This window comes from Ovis aries, chromosome X, assembly GCF_016772045.2.
Source record: "Ovis aries strain OAR_USU_Benz2616 breed Rambouillet chromosome X, ARS-UI_Ramb_v3.0, whole genome shotgun sequence".
Taxonomy (NCBI): Eukaryota; Metazoa; Chordata; class Mammalia; order Artiodactyla; family Bovidae; genus Ovis; species Ovis aries.
Window position 1 is genome coordinate 67,915,079 of NC_056080.1, and position 22,866 is coordinate 67,937,944.

The following is a 22,866-nucleotide window of genomic DNA, read 5'->3' on the forward strand; positions in this document are numbered from 1 at the left end:
AGGAAACAAAAACTTTAAATGATACAATAGACCAGTTAGACCTAATTGATATCTATAGGACATTTCACCCCAAAACAATGAATTTCACCTTATTCTCAATTCCTCATGAAACCTTCTCCAGGGTAAATCACATCCTGGGCCATACATCTAGCCTTGATAAATTAAAAACAATTGAAATCATTCCAAGCACCTTTTCTGACCATAATACATTAAGATTAGATCTCAATTACAGGAGAAAAACTATTAAAAATTCCAACATATAGAGGCTGAACAACACACTTCTGAATAACCATCAAATCACAGAATAAATAAAAAAAGAAATCAAAATATGCATAGAAACAAATAAAAATGAAAACACAACAACCCAAAACCTGTGGGACACTATAAAAGCAGTGCTAAGGGGAAAGTTCATAGCAATACAGGCATATCTCAAGAAACAAGAACAAAGTCAAATAAATAACCTAACTCTACACCTAAAGCAATAGAGAAGGAAGAAATGGAGAACCACAGGGTTAGTAAAAGGAAAGAAATCTTAAAAATTAGGGCAGAAAAAAATGAGAAACAAAAGAGACCATTGCAATAATCAACAAAGCTAAAAGCTGGTTATTTAAGAGGATAAATAAAATTGAGAAACCATTAGTCAGCCTCATGAAGAAACAAAGGGAGAAAAATCAAATCATAGAATAAGAAATGAAAATGGAGAGATCACAACAGACAACACAGAAATACAAAGGATCATAAGAGACTACTAGCAGCAATTATATGCCAATAAAATGAACCTGGAAGAAATAGAAAATCTTAACAGACTCATCACAAGCACGAAAATTGAAACTGTAATCAGAAATCTTCCAGCAAACAAAAGCCTAGGACCAGACGGCCTCACAGCTGAATTCTACCAAAAATTTAGAGAAGAGCTAACACCTATCCTACTCAAACTTTTGCAGAAAATTGCAGAGGAAGATAAACTTCCAAACTCATTCTATGAGGCCATCATCACCCTAATACCACAACCTGACAAAGATGCCACAAACAAAGAAAACTACAGGCCAATATCCCTGATGAACATAGATGCAAAAATTCTTAATAAAATTCCTGTAATCAGAATCCAACAACACATTAAAAAGATCATACACCGTGACCAAGTGAGCTTTATCCCAGGGATGCAAGAATTCTTCAATATTTGCAAATCAATCAATGTAATTCACCACATTAACAAATTGAAAAGTAAAAGCCATATGATTATCTCAATAGATGCAGAGAAAGCCTTTGACAAAATTCAACATCCTTTTATGATTAAAAAAAAAAAAACTCTCCAGAAAGCAGGAATAGAAGGAACATACCTCAACATAATAAAAGCTATATATGACAAACCCTCAGCAAACATTATCCTCAATGGTGAAAAATTGAAAGCATTTCCCCTAAAGTCAGGAACAAGACAAGGGGGCTCACTTTCACTGCTACTATTCAACATAGTTCTGGAATTTTCAGCAACAGCAATCAGAGCAGAAAAAGAAATACAAGGAATCCAAATTGGAAAAGAAGTAAAATTCTCACTGTTTGTAGATGACATGACCCTCTACATAGAAAACCCTAAAGATTCCACCAGAAAATTACTAGAGCTAATCAATGAATATAGTAAAGTTGCAGGATATAAAATCAACACACAGAAATCCCTTGCATTCCTATACACTAATAATGAGAAAGTAGAAAAAGAAAGTGAGGAAACAATTCCATTCATCATTGCAACAAAAAGAATAAAATACTTAGGAATATATCTACCTAAAGAAACTAAACACCTATATATAGAAAACTATAAAACACTGGTGAAAGAAATCAAAGAAGACACTAATAGATGGAGATCCATGTTCATGGATCAGAAGAATCAATATAGTGAAAATGAGTATACTACCCAAAGCAATCTATAGATTCAATGCAATCCCTAGCAAGCTACCAATGGTATTTTTCACAGCACTAGAATAAATAATTTCACAGTTTGTATGGAAATACAAAAAACCTCAAATAGCCAAAGCAATCTTGAGAAAGAAGAATGGACCTGGAGGAATCAACCTGCCTGACCTCAGGCTCTACTACAAAGCCACAGTCATCAAGACAGTATGGTACTGGCACAAAGACAGAAATATAGATCAATGGAACAAAATAGAAAGCCCAGAGATAAGTCCACACACCTATGGACACCTTATCTTCGACAAAAGAGGCAAGAATATACAATGGATTAAAGACAATCTCTTTAACAAGCGGTGTTGGGAAAATGGTCAACCACTTGTAAAAGAATGAAACTAGAACACTTTCTAACACCATACACAAAAATAAACTCAAAATGGATTAAAGATCTAAACGTAAGATCAGAAACTATAAAACTCCTAGAGGAGAACATAGGCAAAACACTTTCTGACATAAATCACAGCAGGATCCTCTATGATCCACCTCCCAGAATACTGGAAATAATAGCAAAAATAAACAAATGGGATCAAATTAAAATTAAAAGCTTCTGCACAACAAAGGAAACTATAAGCAAGGTGAAAAGACAGCCTTCGGAATGGGAGAAAATAATAGCAAATGAAGCAACTGACAAACAACTAATCTCAAAAATATACAAGCAACTCCTGCAGCTCAATTCCAGAAAAATAAATGACCGAATCAAAAAATGGCCCAAGAACTAAACTGACATTTCTCCAAAGAAGACATACAGATGGCTAACACATGAAAAGATGTTCAACATCGCTCATTATCAGAGAAATGCAAATCAAGACCACAATGAGGTACCATTTCACACCAGTCAGAATGGCTGCAATCCAAAATTCTACAAGCAATAAATGCTGGACAGGCTGTGGAGAAAAGGGAACCCTCTTACACTGTTGGTGGGAATGCAAACTAGTACAGCCACTATGGAGAATAGTGTGGGGATTCCTTAAAAAACTGGAAATAGAACTGCCTTATGACCCAGCAATCCCACTGCTGGGCATACACACCGAGGAAAACGGAATTGAAAGAGACACATGTACTCCAATGTTCATCACAGCACTGTTTATAATAGCCAGGACATGGAAGCAACCTAGATGTCCATCCGCAGATGAATGGATAAGAAAGCTGTGGTACATATACACAATGGAGTATTACTCAGCCATTAAAAAGAATATATTTGAATCAGTTCTAATGAGGTGGATGAAACTGGAGCCGATTATCCAGAGTGAAGTAAGCCAGAAAGAAAGACACCAATACAGTATATTAACACATATATGTGGAATTTAGAAAGATGGTAATGATAACCCTGTATGCAAGACAGCAAAAGAGACACAGATGTACAGAACAGACTTTTAGACTCTATGGGAGAGGGCGAGTGTGGGATGATTTGGGAGAATGGCACTGAAACATGTATACTATCATGTAAGAAACGAATCACCAGTCTAGGTTCGATACAGGATACAGGATGCTTGGGGCTGGTGCACAGGGATGACCCAGAGAGATGATATGGGGAGGGAGGTGGGAGGGGGGTTCAGGATTGGGAACTCATGTACACCCGTGGCGGATTCATGTCAATGTATGGCAAAATCAATACAGTATTGTAAAGTAAGATTTAGAAAAAAAAATTTAAAAAAAGAAATTTCCTTCCAGAAATAACTAATCTAATTCCTGTGTACATTGATTTCCCATTTTAGACATTTCATATAAATAGAATAATATATTATGTGATATTTTGCATCTGGCTTCTTTCACTTGGCATAGTATATTCAATATTCAACAATGTTGTGCATACATCAGTACTTCATTCTGTTCTGTGGCTGAATAATTTATATTATATGAATATATTTTGCTTATCCACTAATCATTTGGTGAACAGTTAATTTGTTTTCATTTTGGTGATTATGAATAACACTGCTATGAATATTTGCATGCAAGGTTTTTACCTGGAAATATGTCTTAAATTCTCTGGGATATACTAGGAGTGGAATTGCTGGATGTGGTAAGCAGAATAATGGCCATCTAAAGTTGTTAGTACACATGGAAAAAGGAAATTGAAGTTTTAGACTGACTGAAAGTTGCCAACTGGGTGACCTTAAAATAGGGAGATTATCCTGAATTATATGTGTGTCCTACATGTAATCACAAGGGTATATAAGTGTGGAGGGAGAGTCAGAATAGAAAATCCAGAGGAAAACATGTGACACCAAAAGAAGGCTTAAAATAATCCTATGCTACAGACTTTCATGATGCTTGTACGCATAAACTAAGAAGTGCTGGATGCCTCTATAACCTGGAGAAGGAAAGAAAGTGATTATCTCCTACAGTTCCCCAGAAAGGATGGCAGCTCTGCCAACACATTGCTTTCAGTCCAGTGAGATCTGTACCTGACTTGTGAAATAAGAATCAATGAGATAATGTCTTCTTATTGTCAATATACATGCAATATAAAATTTACTAATTTTAAACATTTTTATTTTTTTAATTTTTTTTTTTGCATCATAACTTCTTTATTGCTGATTTGTGCTGCTGGGCAAGAAATACTTGTCATGGAGACTTAAATAATTCATTTAATAGATGCAATTCTCTTTTTTACATTTTATTTATTTATTATTTATTTTAATTGGAGGTTAATTACTTTCAATATTGTATTGGTTTTGCCATACATCAACATGAATCTGCCACAGGCATACACGTGTTCTCCATCCTGAACCCCCTCCCTCCTCCCTCCCTGTACCATCCCTCTGGGTCGTCCCAGTGTACCAGCCCCAAGCATCCAGTATCATGCATCGAACCTGGACTGGTGATTCGTTTCATATATGATATTATACATGTTTCAAAGCCATTCTCCCAAATCATCCCACCCTTTTCCTCTCCCACAGAGTCCAAAAGACTGTTCTATACATCTGTGTCTCTTTTGCTGTCTCGATACAGGGTTATCATTACCATCTTTCTAAATTTCATATATTAGCATTAGTATACTGTATTGGTGTTTTCCTTTCTGGCTTACTTCACTCTGTATAATAGGCTCCTGTTTCATCCACCTCATTAGAACTGATTCAAATGTATTCTTTTTAATGGCTGAGTAATACTCCATTGTGTATATGTACCACAGCTTTCTTATCCATTCATCTGCTGATGGACATCTAGGTTGCTTCCATGTCTTGACTATTATAAACAGTGCTAAAAAAATAAACATTTTAAAGTATACAATTTAGTGGTACAAAATACATGCACAGTGTTGTACAACTATCACCAATATCTAGTTGGAGAACTTTTTGTTATGGCAAAAAGAAACTCTATATTCATTAACAGTTACTCCTCATTTACCTCTTCACCCAGTCCCTGGAAACCACTAATCTGCTTTTTGTCTTTATGAATTGCCAATTCTATATATTTTACATAAATACAAACATATGTGGCTTTTGGGTCTAGTTTCTTTCAATTAGCATAGTAGTTTCAAGTTTCATACAAGTTGTACCATGTATCAATACTTAACTCTTTTCAATGGCTGACTAGTATTACATTGTATGTCTATCCCACATTATGTCTCTCTCTGTTCAACAGTTGATGGACATTTGAGCTGTGTTCACTTTTTGGTTACTGTGAATAGTGCTGCTATCAACATTCCTCTACAAGCTTTTATTTGAAAACCTGTTTTCAGTTCTTTTGGGTATATAAATATGAGTCAAATTGCTGGGTTGTATAATAATTCTATGTTTGACTAAGGTTGACACTTAAACAATGTGGGGGTTAAGGGTATTGACCCAACATCACATTGAAAATCCATATATAACTTATAGTTGACCTTCCATATAAATGGTTCCTCTGTATCCATGATTCCTCTGTTTATGTAATTCTGCATGTGCAAATTCAACCAACTACAGACTGTGTAGGACTATAGTATTTACTAAAATAGTAAAAAATCCACATATACATGTACTCGTGCAACTGAAACTCATATTGTTCAAGAGTCAACTCTAATTGAAGAAAAACTGTAGTACTTTCCATAGTGGCTGCACTATTTTATATTCCCACCAGTAGTATATGAGTGTTCCCATTCTCCAAACATCACATAATATTCTTTTTTATTAATTATGGTCATCCTGGTATCTGTGAAGTGTTATCTAACTGTGGTTTTGATTTTCCTTATGAAAAATATTGAGTATTTTTTCATGTGTTCATTGATCACTTGTGTACCATATTGAAGAGTTATATATCCAGGTCCTTTATATATTTTTACACACATTTTACAGGTTACTTTTCATTTACAGTTATTACAAAATATTTGCTATCTTCCCCACATTGTACAATACCATCTTGTGTCTATCTTACACCCCATAATTTGTACCTCCCACTCCTCCACTCCATATTTCCTCTTACCACCTCCCTGCTGGTAACTGCTAGTTTATTTTCTGTGAGTCAGCTTTAAAAAAAAATATTCACTATTTTGTTGTATATTTTAGATTCTATGTACAAATAAAATTATATATTTGTCTTTCTCTGTCTGACATATTTCACTTAGCATAACATACTCCAATAGCAAAATTTTATACTTTTTATGGCTGAGTATTACTCCACTGTATATATACCACATCTTCTTTAGCCATTTATCTGTTGTATCTTTTTTAATTAGTGTGTTTTTTGGGGGGGTTTATATACCTAAGGGTGGAATTGATGCATCATATGGTAGTTCTATTTCTAGTTTTTTGAGAAACCTCCATAGTATTCTCCATAATGGCTGCACCAATTTACATTCCCACCTACAGTGTAGGAGAGATCCCTTTTCTCCACATCCTCGCCAACATTTGTTATGTGTGGTCTTCTTGACGATAGCCATTCTGACAGGAGATATCTCATTACAGTTTTGATCCGCATTTCCCTGATTAGCGATATTGAGCATCTCTTCATTTGATTGTTGGATTAAAGAATTAAATGTAAGATAAAATACCATAAAACTCCTCAAGAAAAACATAAGTAGATGAATACATAAATCACAACAATATTTTTTTGGATCAATTTCCTAAAGTAAATAAAATAAAAGCAAAAGTAAATAAATAGGACCTAATTAAAAGCTTTCACACAGCAAACGAAATTATCCACAAAGTGAAAAGACAACCTACTGAATAGGAGAAAATACTTGCAAATGATATGATCATCAGGGGTTAATATCCAACATATATAAACAGCTCATACAATACAATATAAAAAACTGCTTTCATTTTATTTTTTTAAATGCTTCAATTGGTGAAATATTGATTCACAATTGATTGGTTTCTGTTGTACAATGACACAAATCAATCATAATTATATATAAATATAAATATATAAATATATATATATATACACATATATATCCTCCCTCTTGAGCTTCCTACCCTCCCCCCATTTCACCCTTCTACATTATTGCAGAGCACCAGGCTGGGCTTCCTGTGTTATATAGCAACTTGCCACTAACTGTGGTTCATGGGGTCACAAAGAGTTGGACACGACTGAGCAATTGAATTGAACTGATCTATTTTACACATGATAGTGTACATATGTCAATGCTACTTTCTCAATTCATCCCACCCTCACCTTCCCCCACTGTGCCCACAAGTCTGTTCTCTACTAGATTCATCAGTACCATTTTTCCAGATTTCATCATTAGTAGTCGCTCGGTCATGTCTAACTCATGTGATTTGCCAGGCTCCTCTGTCCATGAAATTTTCCAGGCAAGAATACTGGAGTGGGTTGCCATTTCCTTCTTCAGGGGATATTTCCAAACCAAGGATTGAACTTGTGTCTCCTGCATTGCAGGCAGACTCTCTACTATGTGAGCCACCAGGGAAGACCCTAGATTCCATATATATGTGTTACTATATGATACTTGTTTTTCTTCTTCTGACTTCACTCTGTATAAGAAGTTCCAGGTTTATTCATTTCACTACAACAGACTCAAACTTGTTCCTTTTTATGACTATGAGTATGAGTAACAAGAAATATGAGTCATATTTCATTGTATGTACCACATCTTCTTTATTTATTCATCAGGCAATGGATATATAGGTTGCTTCCATGTCCCGGTTATTGCAAATAGTGCTACAATGAACACTGGGGTACATGTGTCTTTCTGAATTGTGGTTTTCTCAGGGTCAGTTTTCATTCCTGTCTCAAAGAAGGACAATACCAAAGAATGCTCAAAATACCCTACAATTGTGCTCATTTCACATGCTAGTAAAGTAATGCACAAAATCATTCAAGCTAGGCTTCAACAGTATGGGAACTTAGAAATTCCAGATGTATAAGTTGGCTTTAGAAAATGCAGAGGAACCAGAGATCAAATTGCCACTATCCATTGAATCATAGAAAAAACAAGAGAATTCCAGAAAAATATCTTCTTCTGCTTCATCAACTATGCTAAAGCCTTTGACTGTGTGGATTACAAGCTGTGAAAAATTATTAAAGAGATGGGAATACCACACCACCTTACCTGTCTCCTGAGAAACCTGTATGCAGGTCAAGAAGCAACAGTTAGAATTGGACGTGGAACAACAGACTGGTTCAAAATTGGGACAGAAGTGCTTCAAGGCTGTATATTATCACCCTGCTTATTTAACTTACATGCAGAGTATCTCATGCAAATGCCAGGCTGGGTGAATCACAAGCTTAAATCAAGATTGACAGGAGAAATAACAATAACTTCAGATATGCAGATGACACCACCCTAATGGCAGAAAGTGAAAAGGAACTGAAGAGCCTCTTGAGGAAGGTGAGAGTGAAAAAACTGGCTTCAAACTCAACATTCAGAAAACTAAGATCATGGAATCTGGTCTCATCACTTCCTGGCAAATAAAGAGGGAAGCAATGGAAACAGTGAGCCATTTTATCTTCTTGGGATTCAAAATCACTGCAGATGGTTAATGCAGCCATAAAACTAAAAGATACTTGCTCCTTGGAAGAAAAGCTATGACAAACCTAGACAGCATATTGAAAAGCAGAGACATCACTGTGCCAACAAAGGTCTGTCTAGCCAAAGCTATGGTTTTCCCAGTAGTCATGTATGGATGTGAGAGTTGGACAATAAAGAAGGCTGAGAAAGAATTGATGCTTTTGAAATGTGGTGCTGGAGAAGATTCTTAAGAGTCCCTTGGACTACAAGGAGATCAAACCTGCCAATCCTAAAGGGAATCAATCCTGAATTGGCAGGACTGATGCTGAAGGTTAAATTCCAATACTTTGGCCACCTGTTATGAAGAACTGACTCATTTGAAAAGACCCTGATGCTGGGAAAGCTTGAAGTCGGGAGAAAGGGACGACAGAGGACGAGATGGTTGGATGGCATCACTGAGTCAATGGACATAAATTTGACAAAACTCTGGGAGAAAGTGAGGAACAGGGAAGCCTAAAGTACTGCAGTCCATGGAGTTGCAATGAGTCAGACACAACTGAGTGACTGAACAACAGCAGGGTATATACATGCCCAGTAATGGGGTTGCTGGAACATGCTGTATATTTATTCCTAGTTTTAAAAGAAGTCTCCATACTGTTCTCCATAATGGCTGTCAGTTTAAATTCCCACCAACAGTGCAAGAGGGTTCCCTCTTCTCCACATTCTCTCCAGCATTTATTATTTCTAAATTTTTTGATGATGGCTGTTCTGGTTGGTGTGAGGTGGCATCTCACTGTAGTTTTGATTTCCATTTCTCTAATAATGAGCAATGCTGAGTATCTCTTCATGTTTATTGGACACTTGTATTTCTTCTTTGGAGAAATGTCTGTTTAAGTATTCTGCCAATTTTCTTATTGAGTTGTTTGTTTTTCTGATACTGAGCTGTATGAGCTGCTTATATATTTTGGAGTTTAACCCTTTTTCAGTTGCTTTGTTTGCATTTATTTTCTCCCACTCTGAGGGTTGTCTTTTCATCTTGTTTATAGTTTCCTTTGCTGTGCAAAAGCTTTTGAGTTTTAAATCAGTCCCATCTCTTTATTTTTGTTTTTGTTTCCATTCCTCTAAGAGGTGGGTGAGAGAAAATCTTACTGCTATTTATGTCAAAGAGTGTTCTGCCGGTGTTTTCCTCTAAGAGCTTTATAGTCTCTGGACTTACATTTAAGTTTCTGGTCCATCTTGAGTTTATTTTTGTGTATGGTGTTAGGAAATGTCCTAATTTCATTCTTTTTCACATAGTTGCCCAGTTTTTCCAGCACCACTTATTGAAGAGGCTATCTTTTCCCCACTGTATATTATTGCCTCCTTTGTCAGAGATAAGGTGCCCATATGTGCATGGATTTATCTCAGGGCTCTCTATCATGTTCTATTGGCCTATATTTATGTTTTTGTGCCAGTACCATACTGTCTTGATGACTGTGGCTTTGAATATAGCCTGAAGTCAGGGAGGATTGTTCCTTCAACTCTGCTTTTCTTTCTCAGTGTTGCTTTGGCTTTTGGGGGTCTTTTGTGTTTCCATACAAATTGTGCAACTTTTTCTTCTAGTTCTGTGAAAATGGCCAATGGTAATTTAATAGGGATTGCATTGAATCTGTAGATTGCTTTGGGTAGTGTGAAATGAAATATTTTCTGCCATAACAATGGGCAAGAATGTCAGCCCTCAGTGATTTGGGGCCTCCAAATGTGATTGAGGACTCCCAAAATGGAACACGATGCCTGCAATCCAGCAGATATTGTATTCTTTTTGTTGCAATGATGAATGGGATTGTTTCCCTCATTCCTCTTTCTGATTTTTCATTTTTAGTCTATTGGAATGCTGGAGAAGACAATGGCAACCCACTCCAGTACTCTTGCCTGGAAAATCCCATGGACAGAGGAGCCTGGTAGGCTGCAGTATTGGAATGCAAGGGATTTCCATGTATTAATTCTATATCCTGTGACTTTACTAAATTCATTGATTAGCAGTTTTTTGGTTGCATTTGAAAGGTTTTCTATGTATATAGTGTGTCATCTGCAGTGAGAGTTTTACTTCTTTTCCAATCTAGATTCCTTTCATTCCCACTTTCTAGATATCTTTTGACTTCCTCTTTTATTTCTTCAGTGGCTTCCTGGCTATTTAGAAGTATATAGTTTGGAAGTTTAGAAGTTTGTCTTTGTGTTCAAACACTTTGCTTTCAAAATGTGCAGAAAAACTTTGTACAGTTAAAAAATTGGACAGTTTTTTGTATTGCTTTTGAATTGTGAGAGTTTTTGATGTGATCTGTATATTAGACCTTTATCAGATACATAATTAACAAATATCTTTTCCCATCCTGTAGGTTGTCATTTAACTGTCTTGAGAATGACCTCTGGCACATGAGTTTACTTTCATGAAATTCATTTATTTATTCTTACATTTTGTTGCTCATAATTTTAGTGTCATATCACATAAACCATTGTCAAATACAAGGTCATGGACATTTGTCCCCATGTTTCTTCCAAGAGTTTTAAGTTTTAGTTCTATTATTTCAGTCTTTTAAACCACTAAAAATTTGCATATGCTATGAGATAAGGGTTCAGCTTTATTGGATTGTATGTGGATATTCAATTGTTCCAACACCATTTTTGAAGGGGCTATTATGTCTCATTGAATGATTATGACATATCCTTCAAAAGCCAATTGATATATTTTTTGTTGACCCTCAATCCAATTTCATTGATCTATATGGCAATCCTTATACTAGAATGACACTTTTTATGGATGTAATTTTGCAGTAATTAAACTCAAGATGTTTGAGTCCTCCAAAGTTGTCCTTCCTTTTCAAGATTGTTTTGACTATTCAGGGCCCCTCATATTCCCACATAAATTTTACAGTTGATGTTTTTCATATCTGCAAAATTGCTTTTGGTATTTTCTAGTAACTGCACTGAACCTGTAGATTTCATAGATTTCATTAAGCAGTATTATAATCTTGAAAATAATATATTTCAATTCATGAATATGGAATATCTTTCCATTTACTTAAGGCTTTTAAATTTTCTTTCAGCAGCCCTTTGAATTTTCAGTGTTTGTGTCTTATACTTCCTTAGTTAAACTTTTTCCTAAGCATGCTATTATTTTAAATGTTACTTTACATAGAATTGCTTTAGTAATTTAATTTTTGGGTTGTTGATTGCTAGTACATCAAAAGGCAACAGATTGTTTTTTGTGTTGGTTTTGCATCTTGCAACTTTGCTGATTTTTTTCTTAGCTTTAGTAGACTTTTTGGTAAATTCTTTAGGATATTTTACATATAAAATCGTGTCATCTGTGACTAGAGATAGTTTTACTTCTTCCTTTTAAAAATATATACCATTTGTGGTTTGTGTGTGTGTGTGTGTGTGTGATTAATTAGTCTGCCTAGAACTTTATTACAATGTTGAGCAGATGGGGTGAAAATGAACATCCTTTTCTTGATCCTAGTCCTAAGGTTAGGCTTTCAGTCTTTCACCATTTAGTATGATACTGCCTGTGTGTTTTTCATGAAGCTCTTATCAGCATAAGGAAAGTCATTTCTATTCCTATATTGCTAAACGTTTTTATTATGAAAAGGTGTTGAATATCATCAGTTGCTTTTTCTGTGTTATTTAGTGTGATAACATTTTTTATGCCTTCATTCTATTAATGTAGTGTCAAACATAGTCTTATTTTTATATGTGGAAACACCTTTGCATCCTTTATAACCTTCACTTTGAATTGGTTATATTTCTTTTAATATGTTTCTGGATTAGAGTGAATAGTATTTTTCTGAGAGTTTCTCCATCTATACATGATGTGCATATATATTCTATAATTTTATTTTTCTTTTTACAATGTTCTTCCCTATAGTTTTAACAAAGGTAATCACGATCTCCAGAACATATTAGAATGTACTCCCTCTTCTATTCTTTTGGAAGAGTTTGAGAAAGATTGATATTAATTCTAATTTTAAAGGTTTAGTAGAAGTAGAATAACGGAGATGGAAGATAGGCTTAGTGAGGTAGAAGATAGAATGGTAGAAATAAATGAATCAGAGAGGAAAAAAGAAAAAAAGAATTAAAAGAAATGAGGACAATCTCAGAGACTTCTGGGACAATGTTAAACACTCCAACATTCGAATCATAGGAGTCTCAGAAGAAGAAGACAAAAAGAAAGACTATGAGAAAATACTTGAGGAGATAAGCGTTAAAAACTTCCCTAAAATGGGGAAGGAAGAAATCACCCAAGTCCAAGACACCCAGAGAGTCCCAAACAGGATAAACCCAAGGTGAAACACCCACAGACATATATTAATCAAATTAACAAAGATCAAACACAAAGAACAAATATTAAAAGCACAAGGGAAAAACAAGAAATAACACACAAGGGGATTCCCACAAGGATAACAGCTGATCTTTCAATAGAAACGCTTCAAGCCAGGAGGAAATGGCAGGACATACTTAAAGTGATGAAAGAAAATAACCTACAGCCCAGATTACTGTACCCAGCAAGAAACTCATTCAAATCTGAAGGAGAAATCAAAAGCTTTACAGACAAGCAAAAGCTGAGAAAATCAGCACCACCAAACCAGGTTTCCAACAAATGCCAAAGGATCTACTCTAGACAGGAAACACAAAGAGGGTGTATAAACTCGAGCCCAAAACAATAAAGTAAATGGCAACGGGATCATATTTATCAATAATTACCTTAAACGTAAATGGGTTGAATGCTCTAACCAAAAGACAGACTGGCTGAATGGATATAAAAACAAGATCCCTAGATATAAAAACAAGATCCCTATATATGTTGTCTACAAGAGACCCATCTCAAAACAAGGACACATACAGACTGAAAGTGAAGGGCTGGAAAAAGATATTCCAGGCAAACAGAGACCAAAAGAAAGCAGGAGTAGCAATACTCATATCAGATAAAATAGACTTTAAAACAAAGGCTGTGAAAAGAGACAAAGAAGGCCACTACATAATGATCAAAGGATCAATCCAAGAAGAAGATATAACAATTAAAAATATATATGCATTCAACATAGGAGCACTGCAATATGTAAGACAAATGCTAACAAGCATGGAAGGGGAAAATAACAATAACACAATAATAGTGGGAGACTTTAATACCCCCACTCAAGCCTTTGGACAGATCAACTAAACAGAAAATTAATAAGGAAACACAAACTTTAAATGATACAATAGACCAGTTAGATCTAACTGATATCTGTAGGACATTTCACCCCAAAACAATGAATTTCACCTTTTTCTCAAGCACACACGGAACCTTCTCCAGGATAGATCACATCCTGGGCCATACATCTAGCCTTGGTAAATTCAAAAAAAATTGAAATCATTCCAAGCATCTTTTCTGATCACAAGGCAGTATGATTAGATCTCAGTTACAGGAGAAAAACCATTAAAAATTCCAACACATGGAGGCTGAACAACATGCTACTGAATAACCAACAAATTACAGAAGAAATCAAAAAGGAAATCAAAATCTGCATAGAAACGAATGAAAACGAAAACACAACAACCCAAAACCTGTGGGACATTGTAAAACAGTGCTAAGGGGAAGGTTCACAGCAATACAGGCATACCTCAAGAAACAAGAAAAAAGTCAAATAAATAACCTAACTCTACACCTAAAGTAACTAGAAGGAAGAAATGAAGAACCCCAGGGTTAGTAGAAAGAAAGAAATCTTAAAAATTAAGGCAGAAATAAATGCAAAAGAAACAAAAGAGACCATAGCAAAATCCAACAAAGCTAAAAACTGGTTCTTTAAGAGGGTAAATAAAATTGAGAAACCAAAATCCAAGTCCTTATGATCTGGAAAATTAGCTTACAGAAAATGATGACACAATCAAGAAAAAAATTACACTTTGTTCAGTTTGTAATCACTGCTTAAGACTCCTTGATTCTTCTGTAAAGAGTCTCAATAATGACTGAGTGATTTTCCTAACAGGCTGTACAGGTTCTGAGCCATGTTTAATCTGACTAAAAGATATAGATTTATTTGATGTGTTATCTCTTGCATAATAATTGTTGGGTGCAAAGTTCACATAAAGAGAGTTTAGTATTTTAAAAAATAAATAAATAAAATAAAATTGAGAAACCATTAGCCAGACTCATCAAGAAACAAAGGGAGAAAAATCAAATCAATAAAATTAGAAATGAAAATGGAGAGATCACAACAGACAACACAGAAATACAAAGGATCATAAGAGACTACTATCAGCAATTATATGCCAATAAAATGGATAACGTGGAAGAAATGGACAAACTCTTAGAAAAGTACAACTTTCCAAAACTGAACCAGGAAGACATAGAAAATCTTAACAGACCCACCACAAGCACAGAAATTGAAACTGTAATCAGAAGTCTTCCAGCAAACAAAAGCCCAGGTCCAGACGGCTTCACAGCTGAATTCTACCAAAAATTTAGAGAAGAGCTAACACCTATCCTACTCAAACTTTTGCAGAAAATTGCAGAGGAAGATAAACTTCCAAACTCATTCTATGAGGCCACCATCACACTAATACCAAGACCTGACAAAGATGCCACAAAAAAAGAAAACTACAGGCCAATATCACTGATGAACATAGATGCAAAAATCCTTAACAAAATTCTAGCAATCAGAATCCAACAACATATTATAAAGATCATACACTGTGACCAAGTGGGCTTTATCCCAGGGATGCAAGGATTCTTCAATATCCACAATCAATCAATGTAATACACCACATTAACAAATTGAAAAATAAAAGCCATATGATTATCTCAATAGATGCAGAGAAAGCCTTTGACAAAATTCAACATCCATTTATGATAAAAACTCTCCAGAAAGCTGGAATAGAAGGACCATACCTCAACACAATAAAAGCTATATATGACAAACCCACAGCAAACATTATCCTCAATGGTGAAAAATTGAAAGCATTTCCCCTAAAATCAGGAACAAGACAAGGGGCCCACTTTCACCACTACTGTTCAGCATAGTTCTGGAAGTTTTGGCCACAGCAATCAGAGCAGAGAAAGAAATAAGAGGAATTCAAATTGGAAAAGAAGAAGTAAAACTCTCACTGTTTGCAGATGACATGATCCTCTACATAGAAAACCCTAAAGATTCCACCAGGAAATTACTAGAGCTAATCAATGAATATAGTAAAGTTGCAGGATATAACATCAACACACAGAAATCCCTTGCATTCCTATACACTAATAATGAGAAAATAGAAAAGAAATTAAGGAAACAATTCCATTCACCATTGTAATAAAAAGAATAGAATACTTAGAAATATATCTACCTAAAGAAACTAAAGACCTATATATAGAAAACTATAAACCACTGGTGAAAGAAATCAAAGAGGACACTAATAGATGGAGAAATACACCATGTTCATGGATTGGAAGAATTGAAAATGAACATACTACCCAAAGCAATCTATAGATTCAATGCAATCCCTATCAAGCTACCAGTGGTATTTTTCACAGCGCTAGAATAAATAATTTCACAATTTGTATGGAAATCCAAAAAACCTCGAATAGCCAAAGCAATCTTGAGAAAGGAGAACGCAATTGGAGGAATCAACCTGCCTGACTTCAGGCTCTACTACAAAGCCACAGCCATCATGACAGTATGGTACTGGCACAAAGACAGAAATATAGATCAATGGAACAATATAGAAAGCCCAGAGATCAATCCACACACCTATAGGCACCTTATCTTTGACAAAGGAGACAAGAATATACAATGAATTAAAGACAATCTCTTTAACAAGTGGTGCTGGGAAAACTTGTCAACCACTTGTGAAAGAATGAAACTAGATCACTTTCTAACATCATACACATAAATAAACTCAAAATAGAGTAAAGATTTAAATGTAAGGCCAGAAACTATAAAACTCCTAGAGGAGAACATAGGCAAAACACTCTCCGACATATATCACAGCAGGATCCTCTATGACCCACCTCCCAGAATATTGGAAATAAAAGTAAAAATAAACAAATGGGATCTAATTAAAATTAAAAGCTTCTGCACAACAAAGGAAACTATAAGCAAGGTGAAAAGACAGCCTTCAGAATGGGAGAAAATAATAGCAAATGAAGCAACTGACAAACAATTAATCTCAAAAATATACAACCAACTCCTGCAGCTCAATTCCAGAAAAATAAATGACCGAATCAAAAAATGAGCCAAAGAACTAAATAGGCATTTCTCCAAAGAAGACATGCAGATGGCTAACAAACACATGAAAAGATGTTCAACATCACTCATTATCAGAGAAATGCAAATCAAGACCACAATGAGGTACCATTTCACACCAGTCAGAATGGCCGCTATCCAAAAGTTTATAAGCAATAAATGCTGGACAGGCTGTGGAGAAAAGGGAACCCTCTTACACTGTTGGTGGGAATGCAAACTAGTTCAGCCACTATGGAGAACAGTGTGGAGATTCCTCAAAAAACTGGAAATAGAACTGCCTTATGACCCAGCAATCCCACTGCTGGGCATACACACCAAGGAAAGCAGAATTGAAAGAAACACGTACTCCAATGCTCATCACAGCACTGTTTATAATAGTCAGGACATGGAAGCAACCTAGATGTCCATCAGCAGATGAATGGATAAGAAAGCCGTGGTACATATACACAATGGAGTATTACTCAGCCATTAAGAAGAATACATTTGAATCAGTTCTAATGAGGTGGATGAAACAGGAGCCTATTATACAGAGTGAAGTAAGCCAGAAAGAAAAACACCAATACAGTATACTAATGCATATATATGGAATTTAGAAAGATGGTAATGATAACTCTGTATGTGAGATAGCAAAAGAGACACAGATGTATAGAACAGTCTTTTAGACACTGTGGGAGAGGGCAAAGGTGGGATGATTTGAGAGAATGGCATTGAAACATGTATAATATCATATAAGAAATGAATCGCCAGTCTAGGTTCGATGCAGGATACCGGATGCTTGGGGCTGGTGCACTGGGAGACCCAGAGGGATGGTATGGGGAAGGAGGTGGGAGGGGGGTTCAGGATTGGGAACACGTGTACACCCGTGGCAGATTCATGTTGATGTATGGCAAAACCAATACAATATTGTAAAGTAAAAAAAAAAAAGAAAAGACAATTGCTCTTTGGAAGGAAAGCTATGAGAAACCTAGACAGTGTATTAAAGAGCAGAGATATCACTTTGCCAGCAAAGGTCCATATAGTCAAAGCTGTGGTTTTTCCAGTATTTATGTATGAATGTAAGAGTTGGACCATAAAGAAGTCTGAGTGCTGAAGAACTGATACTTTTGAAATGTGATGCTGCTGAAGACTCTTGAGCATCCCTTGGACAACAAGGAGACCAAACTAGTCAATTCTAGAGGAAATAAACCCTGAATATTTGTTGGAAGGACTGATGCTTAAGCTCCAATATTTTGGCCACCTGATGAGAAGAGCAGACTCGTTGGAAAAAAACCCTGATGCTGGGAAAGACCAAAGGCAAAAGGAGAAGGGGGCAGCAGTGGATGAGATGGCTGGATGGTATGATCGACTCAATGGACAATAACCTGGGCAAACTCGAGGAGACAATGTAGGACATAGGAGCCTGGTGTGTTATAGTCCATGAGGTTGCAAAAAGTTGGACACGACTTTGTGACTATATGCAACATATACACTCATGCATTGGAATATTAGAAAGATAAAACAATAAATAATGCCATTTGCAGCAAGACTTGGATGACACTAGAAACTATAATACTAAGTAAAGTAATTCAGAGAGAGAGTGATAAATATCACATGATATCATTTATATGTGGAATCTAAAAAATGATACAAATGAACTTATTTATAAAACAGAAACAGACTTAAAGACATAGAAAATTAATATATGTTTACCGAAGGGGCCAGGGGGAGTGGAATTTGGGATTGACAGATAAATACTGCTATATATAAAATGGGTTTCCCAGGTGGCACTAGTGGTAAAGAACACACCTGCCAGTGCAGGAGTTTTCAGAGATGTAGGTTCAATCCCTGGGTTGGGAAGGTCCCTTAGAGGAGGGCATGGCAACTTACTCCTGGAGAATCCCATGGATAGAGGAGCCTGGTGGGCTACAGTCCATGGGGCTGCAAATAGGTGGACATGACTGAAGCAACTTAGCACACACTCATATATAAAATAGATGAATAGCAAGTGCTTACTCTATAGCATGGGGCTTTCCAGGTGGCTCAGTGTAAACGTATCTGCCAGCTAATGCAGGAGATGGAGGTTTGATCCCTGGGTTAGGATGAACACTGGGGAAGGAAATGACAACACACTCCAGTGGGTTGCCTTGGATTTCCCATGGGTAGAGGAGTTTGGAAGGCTACAGTCCATGGGCTTGCAAAAGAGCCCCATACGACTTTGCTGATAAACCACAAAAAACAACTCTATTGCACAAGGAACTGTATTCATTATCTTGTCATAACCTGTGATGGAAAAGAATCTGAAAAAGAACATATATATATATATACTCAATATAATATATTTATATAAATATATAAATTATATGGGCTTCCTTGGTGATTCAGATGGTAAAGAATCTGCCTGCAATGTGGGAGACCTGGGTTTGATCCTTGGGTTGGGAAAATCCCCTGGAGAAAGGAATGACTACCCTCTCCAGTATTCTTGTCTGGAGAATCCCATGGACAGAAGAGTCTGGCAGGCTACAATCCGTGGGGTTGCAAAGAGTCAGACATGACTGCGCCACTAACACTACAATAAGAAAACCATAGATTTGGAAGACAGGGGAGTGGGTAGGAGAGCAGCCTGTCCTATGCCTGCACACTTGGACTAAGATGGCAGCGGTGGCCAGCCTGGGCTGGGGAGCTGTTGCCCCTGCCATGTGTTATTTTGTGATGTGATGAATCCATTAAGAAACAGCTTCTGCATCAGTTTGCCCAAAGACCGCTTTTCCCACTCCCTGCAACCTTATGTAACTCAGTGAGATACATGTCTGTTCAAACACAAGATACCTCAAATCCCAACAGTATAAAGTTTATTCCAGGAAAACCAGTTCTTGAGACAACGACCATGGATTTTCCCACACCAGCTATAGCATTTTGCTCCCCTCTGGCTAGGCAGTTATTTAGGATTGAGGGAGTAAAAAGTGTCTTTTTTGGACCAGATTTCATCACTGTTACAAAGGAAAATGAAGAATTAGACTGGAATTTACTGAAATAAGATATCTATGCTACAATTATGGATTCTTTGCATCTGGCTTACCTTTAGTTACTGAGGAAACACCTTTAGAAGAATCAGGATCTGAAGATGATGATGAAGTTGTGGCAATGATTAAGGAATTGTTAGATACTAGAATAGGGCCAACTGTGCACGAAGATGGAGGAGATGTAGTCTATAAACGCTTTGAAGATGGCATCGTACAGCTGAAATGCCAAGGTTCTTGTACCAGCTACCCCAGTTCAATCATTACTCTGAAAAATGGAATTCAGAACATGCTGCAGTTTTATATTCCAGAAGTAGAAGGCGTAGAAAAGGTTATGGATGATGAATCAGATGAAAAAGAAGCAAACCCAGCTTAAACTCATTTGAGTTTTCTATGGGCCCCACAGTTGGACTTGTTGATAATATGTACTAAGCTTTTATTATTAATCTTCTAAGGAACTTGAGAATTAATAAAATATGTCTTTTCTACAGAGAATGATAAAAAAGAGAAAACCATAGAGTCTCAACTCTTACCCCTTCTCCATTGCCGTTTTCAAAAACAACAACAACAACAAAACCCTCTCCTTGACCTCTGCCTGCTTTTGGATGCTTTCAAGTACTTTTAAATATTTGTTTTCTTGTATTCTTTTCCAGATTGCATAATTGCTATCTATGGGATGGTTCACCTGACTTTTTCATTCATTTTATTCTTTTCTTGTAACCAGTTCTGAACAATTTTTTAAACTCAGAGAAGAAACATGAAATCTCTGAAAGTGTTTTAAAGTGACAGGAAAGGGAAGATTTGGCATACCATAAGTGAAAAATTTCCTGGAGTATCTGTATTCATTTGAGACTCCTCAATAAAAGTTACAACAACAATCACACAGGCCTCCCCCAAACATACAAATAAGATATATGCAAAGTTTACAGCACTGATATCGCATTGCAAATATTGATTACATCCCCAGAAGCACTTTCTCTTTTCTTTCCTATCCTACTTGAGCACAACGTTGTAAATCAACTATACTTCAATTAAAAAAACCAGGAAAAGAAAAGCTTAAATAAATACATATAATAATAATAATAAAAAAGAAGCAGAAATCTGTTAAATAAAGTTGACGGGCCAGAAGGGGGACTTGTGTCCTACAATGGTAGGAAAGTTGAATGACAGGAAGGAAGATATCTTCTTTCCTGGAACAATTCAGCCCATAAGAAAACATGAACTTTGTTTGCTGTAACTCTCCAAATTTCCTTTCCCCTTCTATTAAAATGTTCTCTTTCCTTTCTGTGTGGGAACTTGTGTATACCTCACTATGGCTGCAGATCTCAAATGACAACTCTTTCAGTTCAGTTCAGTTCAGTCGCGCAGTTGTGTCTGAATCTTTGTGACCCCATGAACCGCAGCAGGCCAGGCCTTCCTGTCCATCAGCAACTCCCAGAATCCACCCAAAACCATGTCCATTGAGTCGGTGATGCCATCCAACCATCTGATCTTCTGTCATCCCCTTCTCCTTCTGCCCTCAATCTTTCCCAGCATCAGGGTCTTTTCAAATGAATCAGCTCTTTGATTCAGGTGGCCAAAGTATTGGAGTTTCAGCTTCAACATCAGTCCTTCAAATGAACACCCAGGACTGATCTCCTTTAGGATGGACTGGTTGGATCTCCTTGCAGTCCAGAGGACTCTCAAGAGCCTTCTCCAACACCACAGTTCAAAAGCATCAATTCTTCTGCACTCAGCTTTCTTTATAGGCCAACTCTCACATCCATAAATGACCACTGGAAAAACCATAGCCTTGACTAGATGGACCTTTGTTGGCAAAGTAATGTCTCTGCTTTTTAATATACTGTCTAGGTTGGTCATAACTTTCCTTCCAAGGAGTAAGCATTTTTTAATTTCATGGCTGAAATCACCACCTGCGGTGACTTTGGAGCCCAGAAAAATAAAGTCAGCCACTGTTTCCACTGTTTCCCCATCTATTTCCCATGAAGTGATGGAACCAGAAGCCATGATCTTTGTTTTCTGAATGTTGAGCTCTAAGCCAACTTTTTCATTCTCCTATTTCACTTTCATCAAGAGGCTCTTTAGTTCTTCTTCACTTTCTGCCATAAGAGTGTTGTCATCTGCATATCTGAGGTTATTGATATTTCTCCCAGCAATCTTGATTTCAGCTTGTGCTTCTTCCAGCACAGAGTTTCTCATGATGTACTCTGCATATAAGGTAAATAAGCAGGGTGACAATATACAGCCTCGATGTACTCCTTTTCCTATTTGGAACCAGTCTGTTTTTCCATGTCCAGTTCTAACTGTTGCTTCCTGACCTGCATATAAGTTTCTCAAGAGGCAGGTCAGGTGGTCTGTATTCCCATCTCTCTCAGAATTTTCCACAGTTTATTGTGATCCACACAGTCAAAGGCTTTGGCATAGTTAATAAAGTAAAAATAGATGTTTTTCTGGAACTCTCTTGCTTTTTCCATGATCCAGCAGATGTTGGCAATTTGAAGTCTGGTTCTTCTGCCTTTTACTAAAACCAGCTTGAACATCTGAAAGTTCACAGTTCACATATTGCTGAAGCCTGGCTTGGAGAATTTTGAGCATTACTTTACTAGCACGTGAGATGAGTGCAATTGTGCTGTAGTTTGAGCATTCTTTGGCATTGTCTTTCTTTGAGATTGGAATGAAAACTGACCTTTTTCAGTCTTGTGGCCACTGTTGAGTTTTCCAAATTTGCTGGCATATTGAGTGCAGCACTTTCACAGCATCATCTTTTAGGATT

The 22,866-nt window shown here is 36.5% G+C and overlaps 1 protein-coding gene across 1 annotated transcript; it reads left to right on the top strand.

The window, feature by feature from the left end:
* Positions 1–19,786: 19,786 nt before the first annotated feature.
* Positions 19,787–20,488, top strand: LOC101105726 (NFU1 iron-sulfur cluster scaffold homolog, mitochondrial-like; the record flags this gene model as incomplete). The annotated part of the gene is given in 2 exon segments (XM_042242325.2): positions 19,787–20,129; positions 20,132–20,488. Coding segments are annotated over 2 exon segments (681 nt in total), but the record flags the coding sequence as incomplete, so codon positions are not given.
* Between the last annotated feature and the right edge of the window lie 2,378 nt (positions 20,489–22,866).